The 13,203-nt window shown below is 44.7% G+C and overlaps 1 protein-coding gene across 6 annotated transcripts; it reads right to left on the bottom strand.

The window, feature by feature from the left end:
• Window positions 1–317: 317 nt before the first annotated feature.
• On the bottom strand, window positions 318–12,069 carry ppox (protoporphyrinogen oxidase). 6 transcript variants are annotated; one of them, XR_011686689.1, is made up of 14 exons: window positions 11,958–12,069; window positions 11,220–11,306; window positions 10,861–10,995; window positions 9,672–9,787; window positions 7,678–7,810; window positions 4,260–4,404; window positions 3,810–4,003; window positions 2,717–2,777; window positions 2,332–2,450; window positions 1,811–1,924; window positions 1,365–1,514; window positions 1,218–1,260; window positions 657–1,131; window positions 318–441 (listed from the first exon to the last, which is right to left on the bottom strand). XR_011686689.1 is itself a non-coding variant. In XM_071469538.1 (14 exons), the coding sequence occupies exons 3-14, from the start codon at window positions 11,301–11,303 to the stop codon at window positions 995–997; spliced, it is 1,431 nt and encodes a 476-aa protein (XP_071325639.1). In that variant the 5' UTR covers window positions 11,304–11,306; window positions 11,485–11,581; window positions 11,958–12,042; the 3' UTR covers window positions 579–994. The 6 variants fall into 6 exon arrangements, 5 of the variants coding, with proteins under 5 accessions (XP_071325639.1, XP_071325638.1, XP_071325640.1 ...); XM_071469538.1 differs by lacking the exon at window positions 318–441 and adding an exon at window positions 11,485–11,581 and having other exon boundaries at window positions 579–1,131; window positions 11,958–12,042; XM_071469537.1 differs by lacking the exon at window positions 318–441 and having other exon boundaries at window positions 579–1,131.
• Window positions 12,070–13,203: the final 1,134 nt, after the last annotated feature.

Below are 13,203 nucleotides of genomic sequence, written 5' to 3'. Positions count from 1 at the left end.
CTGTACTGTACTGGGTTCCCTTTCACTCTGGAGAAAAAGAGGAGAGAAACAAACCAGCTGCTTCTAGACTGACACCAGCTGACACTACGCTGGATGCAAATATGATGCCATGATGTCAGCTGTTTCCAGGTTCCACAGCAGTTTTCAAAGACATCCCCAGTTTCACACATTGACTACACAGTCCAGAGAGATTCTAGTTTGGGACCTGGTCTTGTTGGCCTTTTACTCTCTACAGATTATGGCTTCATTGTGAAGCCTGCGTCTTCTTCACAGATGGTGTCATTTGAAAGATATTTACAGGCTAGAAGAGATTATAGTATTTCACAACAAAGCTTTTACTATCTGTACAACACACTCACCTCAAACAGTAACAGAATAATACAGAAATCAACCTTTTGCAGGTCACATGTGCTCACATGAAATCAGTCATTAATAAAACCCCTGACAAATAGCTTCATAAGGCTTCACTTAAAGTGCAGGTCACATCAGTGGAGGAGTCAGGCACTGGACAGCAGTAATGATAATGTCCCATGAGGACAAGAATGAGGGTCAGAGCAGAGAAACGGGGGCCTGCAGAGTCTGGATCAGCCATGTCACATTCTGACACTGCATTTATTAACATAACCAATCACATCATTTAGACACTGTTATATTACAATATTAATTATACACAGTGGTGCTGAAGAAAAAAGGACTTCATTTAGTATATGCAGTGACCACGTCACTTCACATCTGCAGGTAAATGTTGAACAAACCACCACAGCTGCAGAGAGAGGAGCCTCATGGGATCATGGGTAGAAAGATAATGGCTGCTGGTGATCATGTGTGTAGGCAGCGGTCTGTCACATGGATGACACCTGAGTGACAGTGTCTGCTTTATGACATAAAGTCCCAATGACTGCACGTGTGTGTGTGTGTGTGTGTGTGTGTGTGTGTGTGTGTGTGTGTGTGTGTGTGTGTGTGTATGTGTGTGCGCGCGTGCACATCTGCTCCATCAGACTCCAGTCCCCAACAGCTCCTCTACAGCTGTCCGTCCACTGAAGATGACATCATTAACTGACACGCCGTCATAGGAGGAGCCAATCAGAGACAGTGAGAGATTATTCTTCTTTATGAAGCTACGCATGGACTCTGCAAAGACAGACACACATGGACACGATGTTTGACTGCACCTGGTCAATGTGTGGTCTTAGATGTGATGTGTGATCAGCACTCACCTACTCTCCGATGGTGTCCTTGATAATATTGAGGTATACAGTCCTGGGGAGACACAGTGTCTGTGAACATGTGATACATAAGATACAACAATTTCAAAATCAATGACACATGAATCTGTGACCGGTCTGGTTCCCGTCCTCTCGTACCCTCTGCAGTGCCACCCGACTCCAGGTGGGTGCTGAGGTGACCCCCAGGTGGGTCTGCACCGCCTCAGTGGCTCTCTCTAAAAGACGCTTCTCTGTTACAGCTTCTGGGGCCCCAAACTCTTCCTGGAACCAGGCCCCACCCATCATCACCTAGGAGACATGGTGATCCGTCAGTGTGAAGCCGTGGACTCTGTGCTGTAACCAGCAGCAACGCTTTGTTTTAAAGCTGCAATAATTCAATTCAATTCAAATCGATAATCAATACTAGAACATGAACTGTGGATCAATGATTATGTGAACACCATAGAAAACAGACTTTAACATGAGAACACAGTGTAACAGCTGCTCTACCTGCAGCAGACACACACAGACCAGCTGATCAGAGCTAACAGGAGGGTGTGTGTGTGTGTGTGTGTGTGTGTGTGTGTGTGTGTGTGTGTGTGTACCGTCAGTCTAGTAGTCTGTCCATTAGGTCTGTTGTGTTGAGGGAAGGGAACAGAGTCATAGACGACCCCTAACAGACCCCGATCCTCTGATGATGGAACCAGGTGACCAAACCCCTGAGAACAGTCACACAGATGGTTGTTGTTCCTGACGTCTGTTCGTCATTACACTAATACACCATTCACTTCCTCACACCACAAGAGTCATGTTAATTTATCAGGATGTGAAAACATCACATCTCCACAGAGTCAGTGAAAGCTTGCAGGGGGGTGTCCAGCTTGCAGGTTGGCAGCACCAAGAGACATGTTGATGTCAATAGGTCCAGGAGGTAAGGTCTGGACCCCCAACCAGGCGTTTCATACAAATGAGAAAACTGGGTTTTGCCCTGACAGAGTTTCTGTCTTTGGTGGAAACTCTGAGCCTGTAGAACATTACTTTAAACACTTTCAACACATCTCCCACCTGCATCTGTCTGTGTGTGTGTGTGTGTGTGTGTGTGTGTGTGTGTCACTGTGGTTCTCACCGTTACAGGCAGGATGGAACCATCGTACTCCAGATTTACCACAGCAACTGTTACCATGGAGATGTCCTGCAGCTCCTGGATGAGAGGTTGACAGGAGGATGGCAAGGCTGAGGAGAGGGCTGAAGGGGGAGAGAGGAGAAGGGGGAGAGAGGAGGAGGGGGAGGTGGGGGGGTGATGACTTCACAGGGCAGAGAAGTGTGACGACAAGAAAATCTGTATTTTTCTTTTGTTGCATGTTGCAGAATGGTTTGTGTCACTGAGCTCTGCAGCAGGAGGAAGATTAAAATAGTGACACAACATTTTAGCTGAATCAATTCAATCTGCCCTGAACAGAGTCTGAACATCCAGGTCCAGGTCCAGGTCCTGTTTGTCAGCCACCACTTACCTTTAGCTGGCAGAGCAGAGATGATGTGATCAGCTGATACGACTCCGTCTTCCAGATGGATCTACACACACAAAGACACACACACACACACACACACACACAGTTATCAGCATTATCAAAGTTACCAAACAACACAAGGACATGAGAAGTGAACGGTCCAACAGGTTGTGTTTTCTAACACTTACCTGGTCTTAGTTAACATGCTAACATGCTAACATCTGCTAATTAGCTCTACACAAGTCATTAGGATTCATTGCAGAGGAATCACAACTGTTCAGGTTCTGTCTGATAGTGTGTCAGCCGGGATGAACTGAGACCAAGGCCGAGCTGTGACCTATCAGTGTGTGGTTTGGTGTGGGACCACTGGAGTCTGTGCTGTCACCACTTGAGAGGAGCTGACTTCAGCTCCACTCCTCCTCTCTGACATCAGCAGCCACAATCACTGAGGAGAGACTCAGGTGTGACCAGTTAGTAACTGGTAAAACTGGTGTAATTAATTCCTCTGGACCTCACAACAAATCATTTCAACACTAGTGGAGAAACTCTGGGACTGCTGAAGGAAAAGTCATGATGGAGTCATAAATGTGGAAATATAAAGAGAAATACACAGAAGAAAAAATGCCTTTACCTTTTACTTTTCCTGCCCAGGCTGAGTGGTCAGTTCCTGCACACATGGTCTCTGCACTAAAAGCTCCCACCAAAGCAGGATCATGTGTGCAGAAATTGATCATTCAGCCTGGTCAGGAAATCCCACCCAAACCAACTGATTGACAGCTTGGCCCTTCAAGGAAAAGTAAAAGGTAAAGGCATTTTTCTTCTTCTATTTATATTTCTACATTTATATTCTTCTTGTTTTACACATTTATTCTCCATAATGATCCAGGGACCATGAGTGCCTGTTCTTTATCTTCATCTTCATCCTAACAGCTGACATTTTTGGTTTCTAGTGAAATGTCTTCACAGCCTCAGAGAATCAAGTGAACGTCCTCCTCTGTCCACAGTCTCTTTCTGCAGTCAGAGCCAGGACACGGACACATCCAGCTGGATTAAACCAGTTCAGTCTGAACATCAGTCTGATCGTTTCCTCACTCACCGTCCAACCTGAGGCTGAAGGACAGATGTGTTTAACAGCTGCATCTCTGTGAAGCTCCGCCTTCCTGCTTTGTTGAAGGAAGTCAGTGATGGATTCTGGGAGAGACTCCACCCCCCTGCTCAGGGACCACTGGGCCCAAGACTCTTTGACAGATCTCTGAGCCAGAGGGCCAGGGGGGACCACAGGACCGGGACCTGCAGGTTTTCACACACACAACATGAAACAACCGTCACACTGACGTCATGGAGACAGTTACTGAGTAATGTGTGACTGAGACGTGAATGTGGTCGGTCAGAACGTCTTCGATCATCTACAGGTCGGATGTGTGTGAGCAGCTGAATGCAGCTCCACTGTGTCTGGTTCTGACTCTTCTTCTGTTGTCACTGTTTCTGTCTGTGTGTGTGAGAACGTTCAGTGTGTTTTGTGTCCTCACTAAACCACCAACTGTACCTGAGCCCAGCAGCAGCCCCAGAGTCAGGGAACCTCTGTGCTGCTCCGCGTTGTACAACACAGGAAAACAAGAGCGCACACTCAGCTTCCTGCAGTCACCTGCGAACACACCACGACAGAAACTGTCCACAGCGATGTCTGCCAGCTGGACACACACAGAGGAGGACGATTAATACACAACAAGACATCAAATATTTAGTTTAATATTTTTCTAACTTCATCACTGTTAAAGGACAAGTTCACATTTTTTCAGTTTGTTCATGTTAATAATGACTCTTCTAAAAACACAATAGTTAGTCACAAGGTTCAGTGCTTGGACTGCTTCCTCTATGAAACATTATCAGGAAGCACCAGATAAATGTCCGTTGTTACTCAGATGACACCCAGCTGAAGCCAGGTGAGACTAACCAGGTGTCAAACTCCAGGTGAGACTTTAGGACATAAAAACCTGGATGAGCAGCAATTTTTTATTCTTACATTCAGACAAAACTGAAGTTATTGTACTTGGCTTGAAACATCTCAATAATATACTGACTCTGGATGACATCACCTTGGCCTCCAGTGCCATTTTTGACCAGGACTTGTCCTTTACTTCACATATAAAGCAAGTCTCTAGGACAGCCTTCTTCCACCTGACCATTATTCTGAGAATCAGATCCATCCTGTCTCTAAAGGAAGCTGAAAAACTAATCCTGTCGGTTGGATTCTCTCTGTGTTGATGTAAAGTCTGGACCAGACTCTGTACCTGACTCTGTGAAGCCTTGACTCTGTCATGTATTTGGTGCAAATACAAATTCAATTCAATTCAATTCAATTCAATTTTATTTGTATAGCGCCAAATCATAATATACATTATCTCAAGGCACTTTACAGGGTAAGGTCAAGACCTTACTTTGTTACAGAGAAAAACCCAACAGTTCCCACAAAGAGCAAGCGCTTGGCGACAGGGGGGAGGAAAAACTCCCTTTAACAGGAAGAAACCTCCAACAGAACTGGGCTCAGGGTCGAGCCGTCTGCCTCGACCGGTTGGGTTTAGGAGGAGATAAAAAGGGGGGGTGGGGGGAGGAGAGAGGAGAGAAGAGAGAGAGAGAGACCAGGAACAGCTGTGTAGGTAATGGTGTTATCAATAATAATGACAGGTAACAGTGGTTAATAGTAAAGATGAGTAGTGGTGGATCTGGATCCTGCTGCTCCAGAGGCAGAGAGACCTGCAGAATGAGGACAGAGAGAGGGAGAGAGACAGAGAGAGAGAGACAGACAGACAGACAGACAGAGAGAGAGAGGAGAAGCACAAACTACGGGAGAGAAAAAAAATACAAAGTTAATGGCATGAGGTCATCGAGAGAGAGAGAGGGAGAGAGACAGAAATAGGGAGAGAGCGCCCAGTGAATCATGGGAATCCCCCAGCAGTCTAGCTCTATAGCAGCATAACTAAGGGATGGGTCAGGACATACCCGAGCCAGCCCTAACTATAAGCTTTACTAAACAGGACAGTTTTAAGCCTGATCTTAAAGGTAGAGAGGGGGTCTGCCTCCCGAACCCACACTGGGAGCTGGTTCCACAGGAGAGGAGCCTGATAGCTGAAGGCTCTGCCCCCCATTCTACTCTTACAAACTCTGGGAACCACAAGTTGACCTGCATTTAGAGAGCGAAGTGTCCTATTGGGAAAATAGGGAACTAAGGTACAATGGTGCCTGACCATTAATGGCTTTGTAGGTGAGGAGGATGATTTTAAATTCTATCCTGGATTTTACAGGGAGCCAATGCAGAGAAGCAACACAGGAGAGATGTGAGCTCGTTTCCTAGTTCCTGTCAGTACTCGTGCTGCCGCATTTTGGATCAGTTGGAGGCTTTTTACTGAATTTTTGGGACATCCTGACAATAAAGAGTTACAGTAGTCCAGTCTTGAGGTAACAAATGCATGAACTAGCTTTTCAGCTTCCTTTAGACACAGAATGGGTCTGATTTTAGCAATATTGCGCAGGTGGAAGAAGGCTGTCCTAGAGACTTGCTTTATATGTGAAGTAAAGGACAAGTCCTGGTCAAAAATGACACCAAGGTTTCTGACTGTAGCACTGGAGGCCAAGGTAATGTCATCCAGAGTCAGTAAATAAAACTGACTGGAACAGAAACATGTTCTTAAGCTGAGCTGAGACTAGAATAAAATGAGTTTTAACATAGACTTTAAAACATGTGAACTTCTCCTTTAAGCCAGTGAAACAGATGAACAAACCTTCATCCTCTGTTTCAATGTTACACCAACACCATGCTTTAACAATGTCATAATTATGCTGTATTATCTATGGCCATGGTTTAGTATCCACAGGACTCTAAAGGCCGGATGTATAAAACTCTGTGTGGATTCATGACTGAAACTATGTGAATGCACAAAACTCATTGAGAAATTAGGCCCATGTGCACAAGTCTCATTTCTACTCCCACATGAAGACTCTCCCTTAATCCATCAGTCTGCAGACAACAAAACTGTGTGAGCCACAAGTTATCAGACACAGAAAAGAACAACAACAGAGAAACACAACTGGACTGATTGTTGCTGCATCACAAACAGGAGCTGATCAGTGAACTTTAGATCAATAACTGTAAAGTCCTGTTTGTCTCTGACCTTCATCTGTCAGGACCAGAGTCTTCATCAGACAGGAGTTAAACTGTGATCAGTAGGGATGCACCGAAATGAAAATTCTTGGCCGAAAACGAAAAATGAGGAAACCAAGGCCGAAAACCGAAAACCGAAACACCGAAAGAAATGATTATGTCAATTATATTTTCAGGTGATAAATTAAACCCGACGTGGAGAAACTCTTTGCAGATGCACCCCCCCCCTTGAAATTTCAGCATTGCATGTTTTGCAAATTGCTATTCGTGGGTCTTTCTCTGAGATAGTGAAATAAGTCCACACCGCAGACATGCTGGCTCTTATCCCGTTTCCCACGTGCTGGACACGCTGTCTGCCGCGTGATCACAAGTTTCGGCCGTGTTGTTTCGGTGATTTAGGTCTTTCGGCCGAAAATGCACTTTTGGGTCATTTTCGGCCGAAAATTTTCGGTGGCCGAATTTTCGGTGCATCCCTAGTGATCAGTGAATATTTAAACACAAACAGTTCACATAGTGACTCATAATAAATGATGAGGATATAACATTAAACAATGAGCACACAAACAATTATCTATTTTTATATAAAACTCACTATGATAATAATGAATTCAAGCTGAAGTTGTCTGTTTGTTTTTTAATGTTAAACTCTGTGTCTCCTATTTTTTTCTCATTTCCACTTCACTGTAACAAACTTAGCTGCTTTTGTCTCACTTTTTGTCTCGGAACCTGTGGCGTAAAAAAACAAACCATAAAAATTTGTTACAGCCAAGTTTGGCTTTAACAAACTTGGCTGCTCCACCCTCACCTCCTTCCCCAGCCTCCTTGAAACAAACGAGTGGATAGACTCATCATCCTCCTTGCTCTTCTTCACCACCATCTCCATGGCAACACTCAACAGGATGGGGCGAGAGAAGGGCGGGACTGTCCGAAAAAGTCCACTGAAACAAAGAGAAATGAGGTGATACAGCAGTGGTTCATGAAAAAACACTTCATCAGGTCACAGTCGACACATCAACTACTATCACAGAGCTCATCAGGTGTAAATATTCATTCCTGGACTTTATTACACTGTGGGGTCATCACCAGGAATATCCATCAACTATCACCCAACGTAACGTCTCAGTGTCGACGCAACTGAACATCACATCAGAACAGTCAACAGCTGTGCTGGGTCACATTAGACTGTACAGGTGGACTACAGCGTCCATCAGTAGCAAATGAACTACAGGTACAGGTGACACCTGAGACCTGTCCTGGAGTCTGAAGGGATGACTGCATTCAAACACCACCCACAGTTTGGATGGAGCCAATGAACAACACATGTACATTATGATTCAGTCCATCAGCTGAGTGATGAAGTGGCTAATTTATCATCACTTCCTGGTCCAGTGTTTTATTATTATTATTATCACCTCCATCAGGGAGGTTCTGTTTTCACCTGTGTCTGTTTATTTGTCTCCAGAAACTGATCTGAACCAGACTTGGTGGAGGGATGGGGGAGGGGCCAGAGAAGACCCTGTTACACGTTGGTGCAGATCTGGTTAAAGGGGCAGAGCCAGGAATTTGTCATAACTGTGTTTAATGTGTAGGACTGTTTGGTGTTGGTGGAGGTCTGAACTCCACTGAGTGTCAGTGTAGTTCTTACTGTTACTGTACATCTGTATGTGGAACCTGCTCTGTGCTCTGTTCTCTGTCCTCCTGGATCCACATGTTAGTGTCTGTGGACTTAGCTCCTCCCCCTGAGAGCTGGTTTGTGGGCGTGGCACTAGAAATCATCCAATCATGTTTCAACAACAAAATATAACTTATCTTAAAAAAAATATCCTGCAAATGAAAATATTTAATTGATTTAAAAGTAATGTCCATTGAAGTCATCTGTCTCAAATCAAAGTCAAGTCCAGTCTTTTATCAGTGTTGGTCCAGCAGGTCTCAAGTCCTCAGATTTGTGACTTAAGTCTGAGTCTTGAGTCAAGTCATGTGACCTAGGTCCTCCACCTCTGCTGCACTCATAGACTGTAAATAAAGATGGGCAGAGCCTCTGTGACACCACCACAGGTTTCTGAAGCTGAGAGTGAGCTGCTCCACCATTGCCATCTTGGCAGTGCCTGACTCCGCTCCTAACTCCCAGCTAATCCAAATATGGTCAAAGAGGTGGGGCGGGTGTGGAGCTGAGACTTTGGAGCACGTTGGTTCGTGAGGAGTTCTCTCAGTGTTGATGAACCCTCTCAGCTCCAGGCATAAATACAACCACCTGACAGCCAGCTGTGTTATTTGTCTGATGTTTATTAACTGCAGCACAGTGCAACACGCTGAAGGTTCCTAGATGAGATATGTGGGTAGGAACCTTCAGTATGTTGTACTGTGTTGCTTGGGGGACACATTAAAAGTCCAGGAAACAGCATGCAGCTGTCGGTGCTTTTGTTGTTGATATGTTAAGAATGTACATTTAGACAACAGGTGTCAGATGGAGTGACCATAGCCACGGAGACGGAGCAGCTACAGCAGCAGGAGTATGGAGGAGCCTGAGTCAATGATCCTCCAGATTAAAACAAAAAACAAAAAATAGCTGTGTGTCCAGAGTAAAGTTGTTGTTATTATTATTATTATTATTATTATTATTATTATTATTATTAACAATAATAATAATAATAATAATAATAATAATAATAGGTAACTAACCACTAGAATTGAAAGGTGTGTAGAACAACACAAGTGTTCACATCACTCTTTGAAAAGTGAGTGGAGGTCAGATGTTACCAGATGTTTCCAGATGTGTGTCAGTGTTCACTGTGTTCACACCTTAGTCCGGATGGCATCCTGTGCAGCTGTTTGTTCACATACAGGTATCTGTTCTTGGAGGCCACGTGACTGTAGGTGACCGGCAGGATCTCCCCCGCAAGACCCAGATCCTCCACCTGCAAACACACACATATATACACACACAGAGTTGGGTGGGTGTTCCTCAGGCTGCCCTATAATAACCCTTCAGACCTGGAGGTGTAGTGGTTTCAGAGCAACTTGTCTGTCTGGGGCCAGGTCTCAGTCTGTCTGGTACCAGGTCTTAGTCCTGACTGAACCTGATCATCCTGTAAATCACAGTCTCACGGCTTCTCTCCAGAGAGGGCGGCAAACATTTAGGTAAGGATGAAGGTAACAGTGTCATCATCCTCAGCTGATCAGTAATGTGAATGCTCCACCTCAGTCCCTCACGCTTCAGTTTTGTTTGAGGAGAACTTGTTCTCCTGCAGTGGAACCAACATGGAGCTGTTCTCAGGTCAGGAGGTGGTTCTCTGTTTCTCTGTGTTGAGCCTTTTATTTGACAGCTGCTATTGAAATCTGCTGAGTCCACAGTTACACATCTGTCTTGACATCAGAGATGTCCTGATCAATCAGCTTATTTTCATTAAAAATACATGATCAATAGATATGAGTTAATGTTCTGAGACATATTTATTTTATTTTAGAATGTTCAACCTGTTGAATAGTCTTAATATTTTTTTCAGTCTGTTAATAATTGTGTTAATTCACATATATTAACACAGGTAATTAATTAGTGAATTCAGTCGTTCTTACTGTAGGATACTTGTTGCATTGCTCCTTGGGAGTTTTTTGTTCTGCTCTGTTGATCAAAGTAAAATCATGTTGACTTGTTTGTGGTCCTTTTATCAGGTCCCAACCTCTGAACCAGCTGCTATAACAAAACACAAAAAATTATCAGTATCAGCCGTGGATCAGCTGATCTCTCATAGATGATCAGTATTGGCAGCAAAAAAGTGATCGGGGCATCCCTCCTTATATGACACATCACCGGGGTCGATTAGATAGCTCAGTGGTTAGGGCGCCTACTACATGGGCGCAAGTGCTCCACACAGGCAAGCCCCTGGTTTGACTCTCAGCCAGCCGGACTCTTTGCTGCATGACATTTACCTTCTCCTGTCCCATGTCCTGTCACTCTTCACACCTGTCTAATAAGGACAGTGGAGCTCACCATGTTGAGTGTGTTGCGTCCCACTGCCCCAGTGGGTCGGATCCCTCTGGGTCCATGTTCAAACACGGCCCCGTCTGACCTTCTGGTGGACCACAGCCAACCTCCAAACCGGCTGCTGGACTCCAAAACTACGACCTGAGAAGTCAAGAGACAAACTGCTGCTTCAGATTATTAAGAAGTGAAGAATATTATTTATATTTATTTATTGCTTCATGTCAGTCATTAAACAGAAGTGAGGCAGTTTTCTGACTGATCATCATACACAGAGAATGAATGGAAACCAGTGGATGATACATCAGACTGTGACCACAATAACACCTGATGACTGTTGGTGTCACCTGCACATGTGTGTGTGTTACCTTGGTAACCTGGGGGCTCTTGCACAGGTAGTAAGATGCTGCCAAACCCCCGATCCCCCCTCCAAGGACTGCAACAGTTCTCATTGGCTGAGAAACAAAACAAACAAACAAAAACAAACCACATCCAATGAACAACAACAACACAACAACAATAAAAAAACAACAACAGCAGCAATAAATGTGTGTCAATGTGTCCTGGGTGTGTTCACAGCTGAACTTAGTGCTGACCACTGGTGATCAGACCACCTGAGACAGATGTTCATACCAAGTCTGAACGGGTCTGAACAGGACTGCAAAGGTCTGAACGGGTCTGAAGTGTGCAGACCTGATGAGCTGTGACTGGGTGTGTCTGGTGAAGAGGTCTGTGGATCATGATATGAAAAACTGTTGGTTTATCAGCTGTGTCACTGTCACTCAACTGTCTCTCTCTCACTGTCTCTCTCACTGTCTCTCTCTCTACCTCCAAACTAACTCCTCTGAGATACAGTTAAACCTGCAGTAACATTGAGACTGAGGTCTGCTCAGTCCGCTGCTAGCAGCTGACCCCCCCTCACCTCAACCTCTCCAACAGCAGCGACACTGTCCCGGACTGGACTGAGACAGAGAGCACAGAGACGAGGACAGAACACCTGTCAGCAGGTAAGCACGCCGCGGGAAACCAGCCCACCCCCTCCACCCCGACGCGGTTTCTTCATGTTAACACAGACACAGAGAAACGCTGCAAAGTTCAGGTGTTACCTTTCTATGTGACGTTCACCTCAGAGACGGGACCCGCACTCCCGTCGCTTCCGACTCCAGCACTGGTAATACTTCCGCCCCCGCTCCTTCAGAATAAAGTGCCGCAGTTCTTCTTCTTGTTTAATGGCATTTGACAACAATGAGACGGTGCAATTACCGCCACCACCTGGTGTGGAGTCTAATATACATCTGTACCACCAATAATAATACTATTATTATTATTATTATTTCAAAGAAACAACTGTCTCTCTGACCTGAACTGTGAATAAAAGTGGGCATCGCATTTATTGTGTTTCTTGTTCCTGTGTGTGTGTGTGTGTGTGTGTCTTGGGGGGGGGGGGGGGGGGGGGGGGGGGGGGTCTTACCTGTCTGCGCCCAGGAGAGTATTTTTTATAATGAACAAACTACAATGAAAGAAGACAAATGTTGTATTAATAATTCCCAGGAAGCTAATAATAAGATAACAGGGTGGATTATATTCTAGTAAAGGACCAGTGAACTTTTCCTTCTGTCTCCATCAGTCTTCTCATGTTGTTGTGAGCTGCAGTGATGAAGATGAGACACTGTCAGGAACCATCACCAGTGTTTACTGTGGTGAACTCTCCCTCTGTTTGTTGCTCCTTGTTCCAGGTCACTTTACTGTAAACTCAGTATAAATGTGTCCCTGTCAGGCTCCTGTAGGACGACGTCAGTAGCTGGGCTTTGATCTGATCAATGTAGGTTACAATAGTGATGTTCATTGGTTAAAAGTGTCCTGGTTACCATGGTGACCAGCTCTATCGTCAAACAGTACCAAACAGAAGAGTTCACCTGAGCTCTGTGCTGATATTCCACAGTGTTTCTCTGGTCACTGTCACTCAAACCAGACTCATTTTTACATTCAGGTGAGTGGAGAGGTCAGAGGTCAGTCTGACATCCTCTAAATCCTTCTCCCAGTGCTCCCAGTATGATGACCTACAAGTCTTTCCTCTTATTCTGAAGGTTTCCAGTAAACCTGACGTCACTGGGTGTACAGTCATTACAGACACAAACCTGATTCATGAATGTCACTCAAACAACCTGAAGAACAGCATGTGTGTGTGTGAGATCTGAATATTTAACATTGAACTCTCAGATTACTGATGAGTCTGAACGTTTTCAATGTGAAATAAATAAAATCATATGAATATATGTTATTTCATCCTGTTTCTTTCACAATAAGAGTTTCTTACAGCTCATTTTCATTTCTTTTCAAAATTCTTTCAGA

Source organism: Trachinotus anak, unplaced genomic scaffold, assembly GCF_046630095.1.
Source record: "Trachinotus anak isolate AG129_WGS33_773 ecotype Australia unplaced genomic scaffold, CSIRO_AGI_Tana_v1 ptg000032l, whole genome shotgun sequence".
Classification (NCBI taxonomy): domain Eukaryota; kingdom Metazoa; phylum Chordata; class Actinopteri; order Carangiformes; family Carangidae; genus Trachinotus; species Trachinotus anak.
Note: the sequence above shows the minus strand (reverse complement) of the source record. Positions and strands in the feature narration are given on the sequence as shown.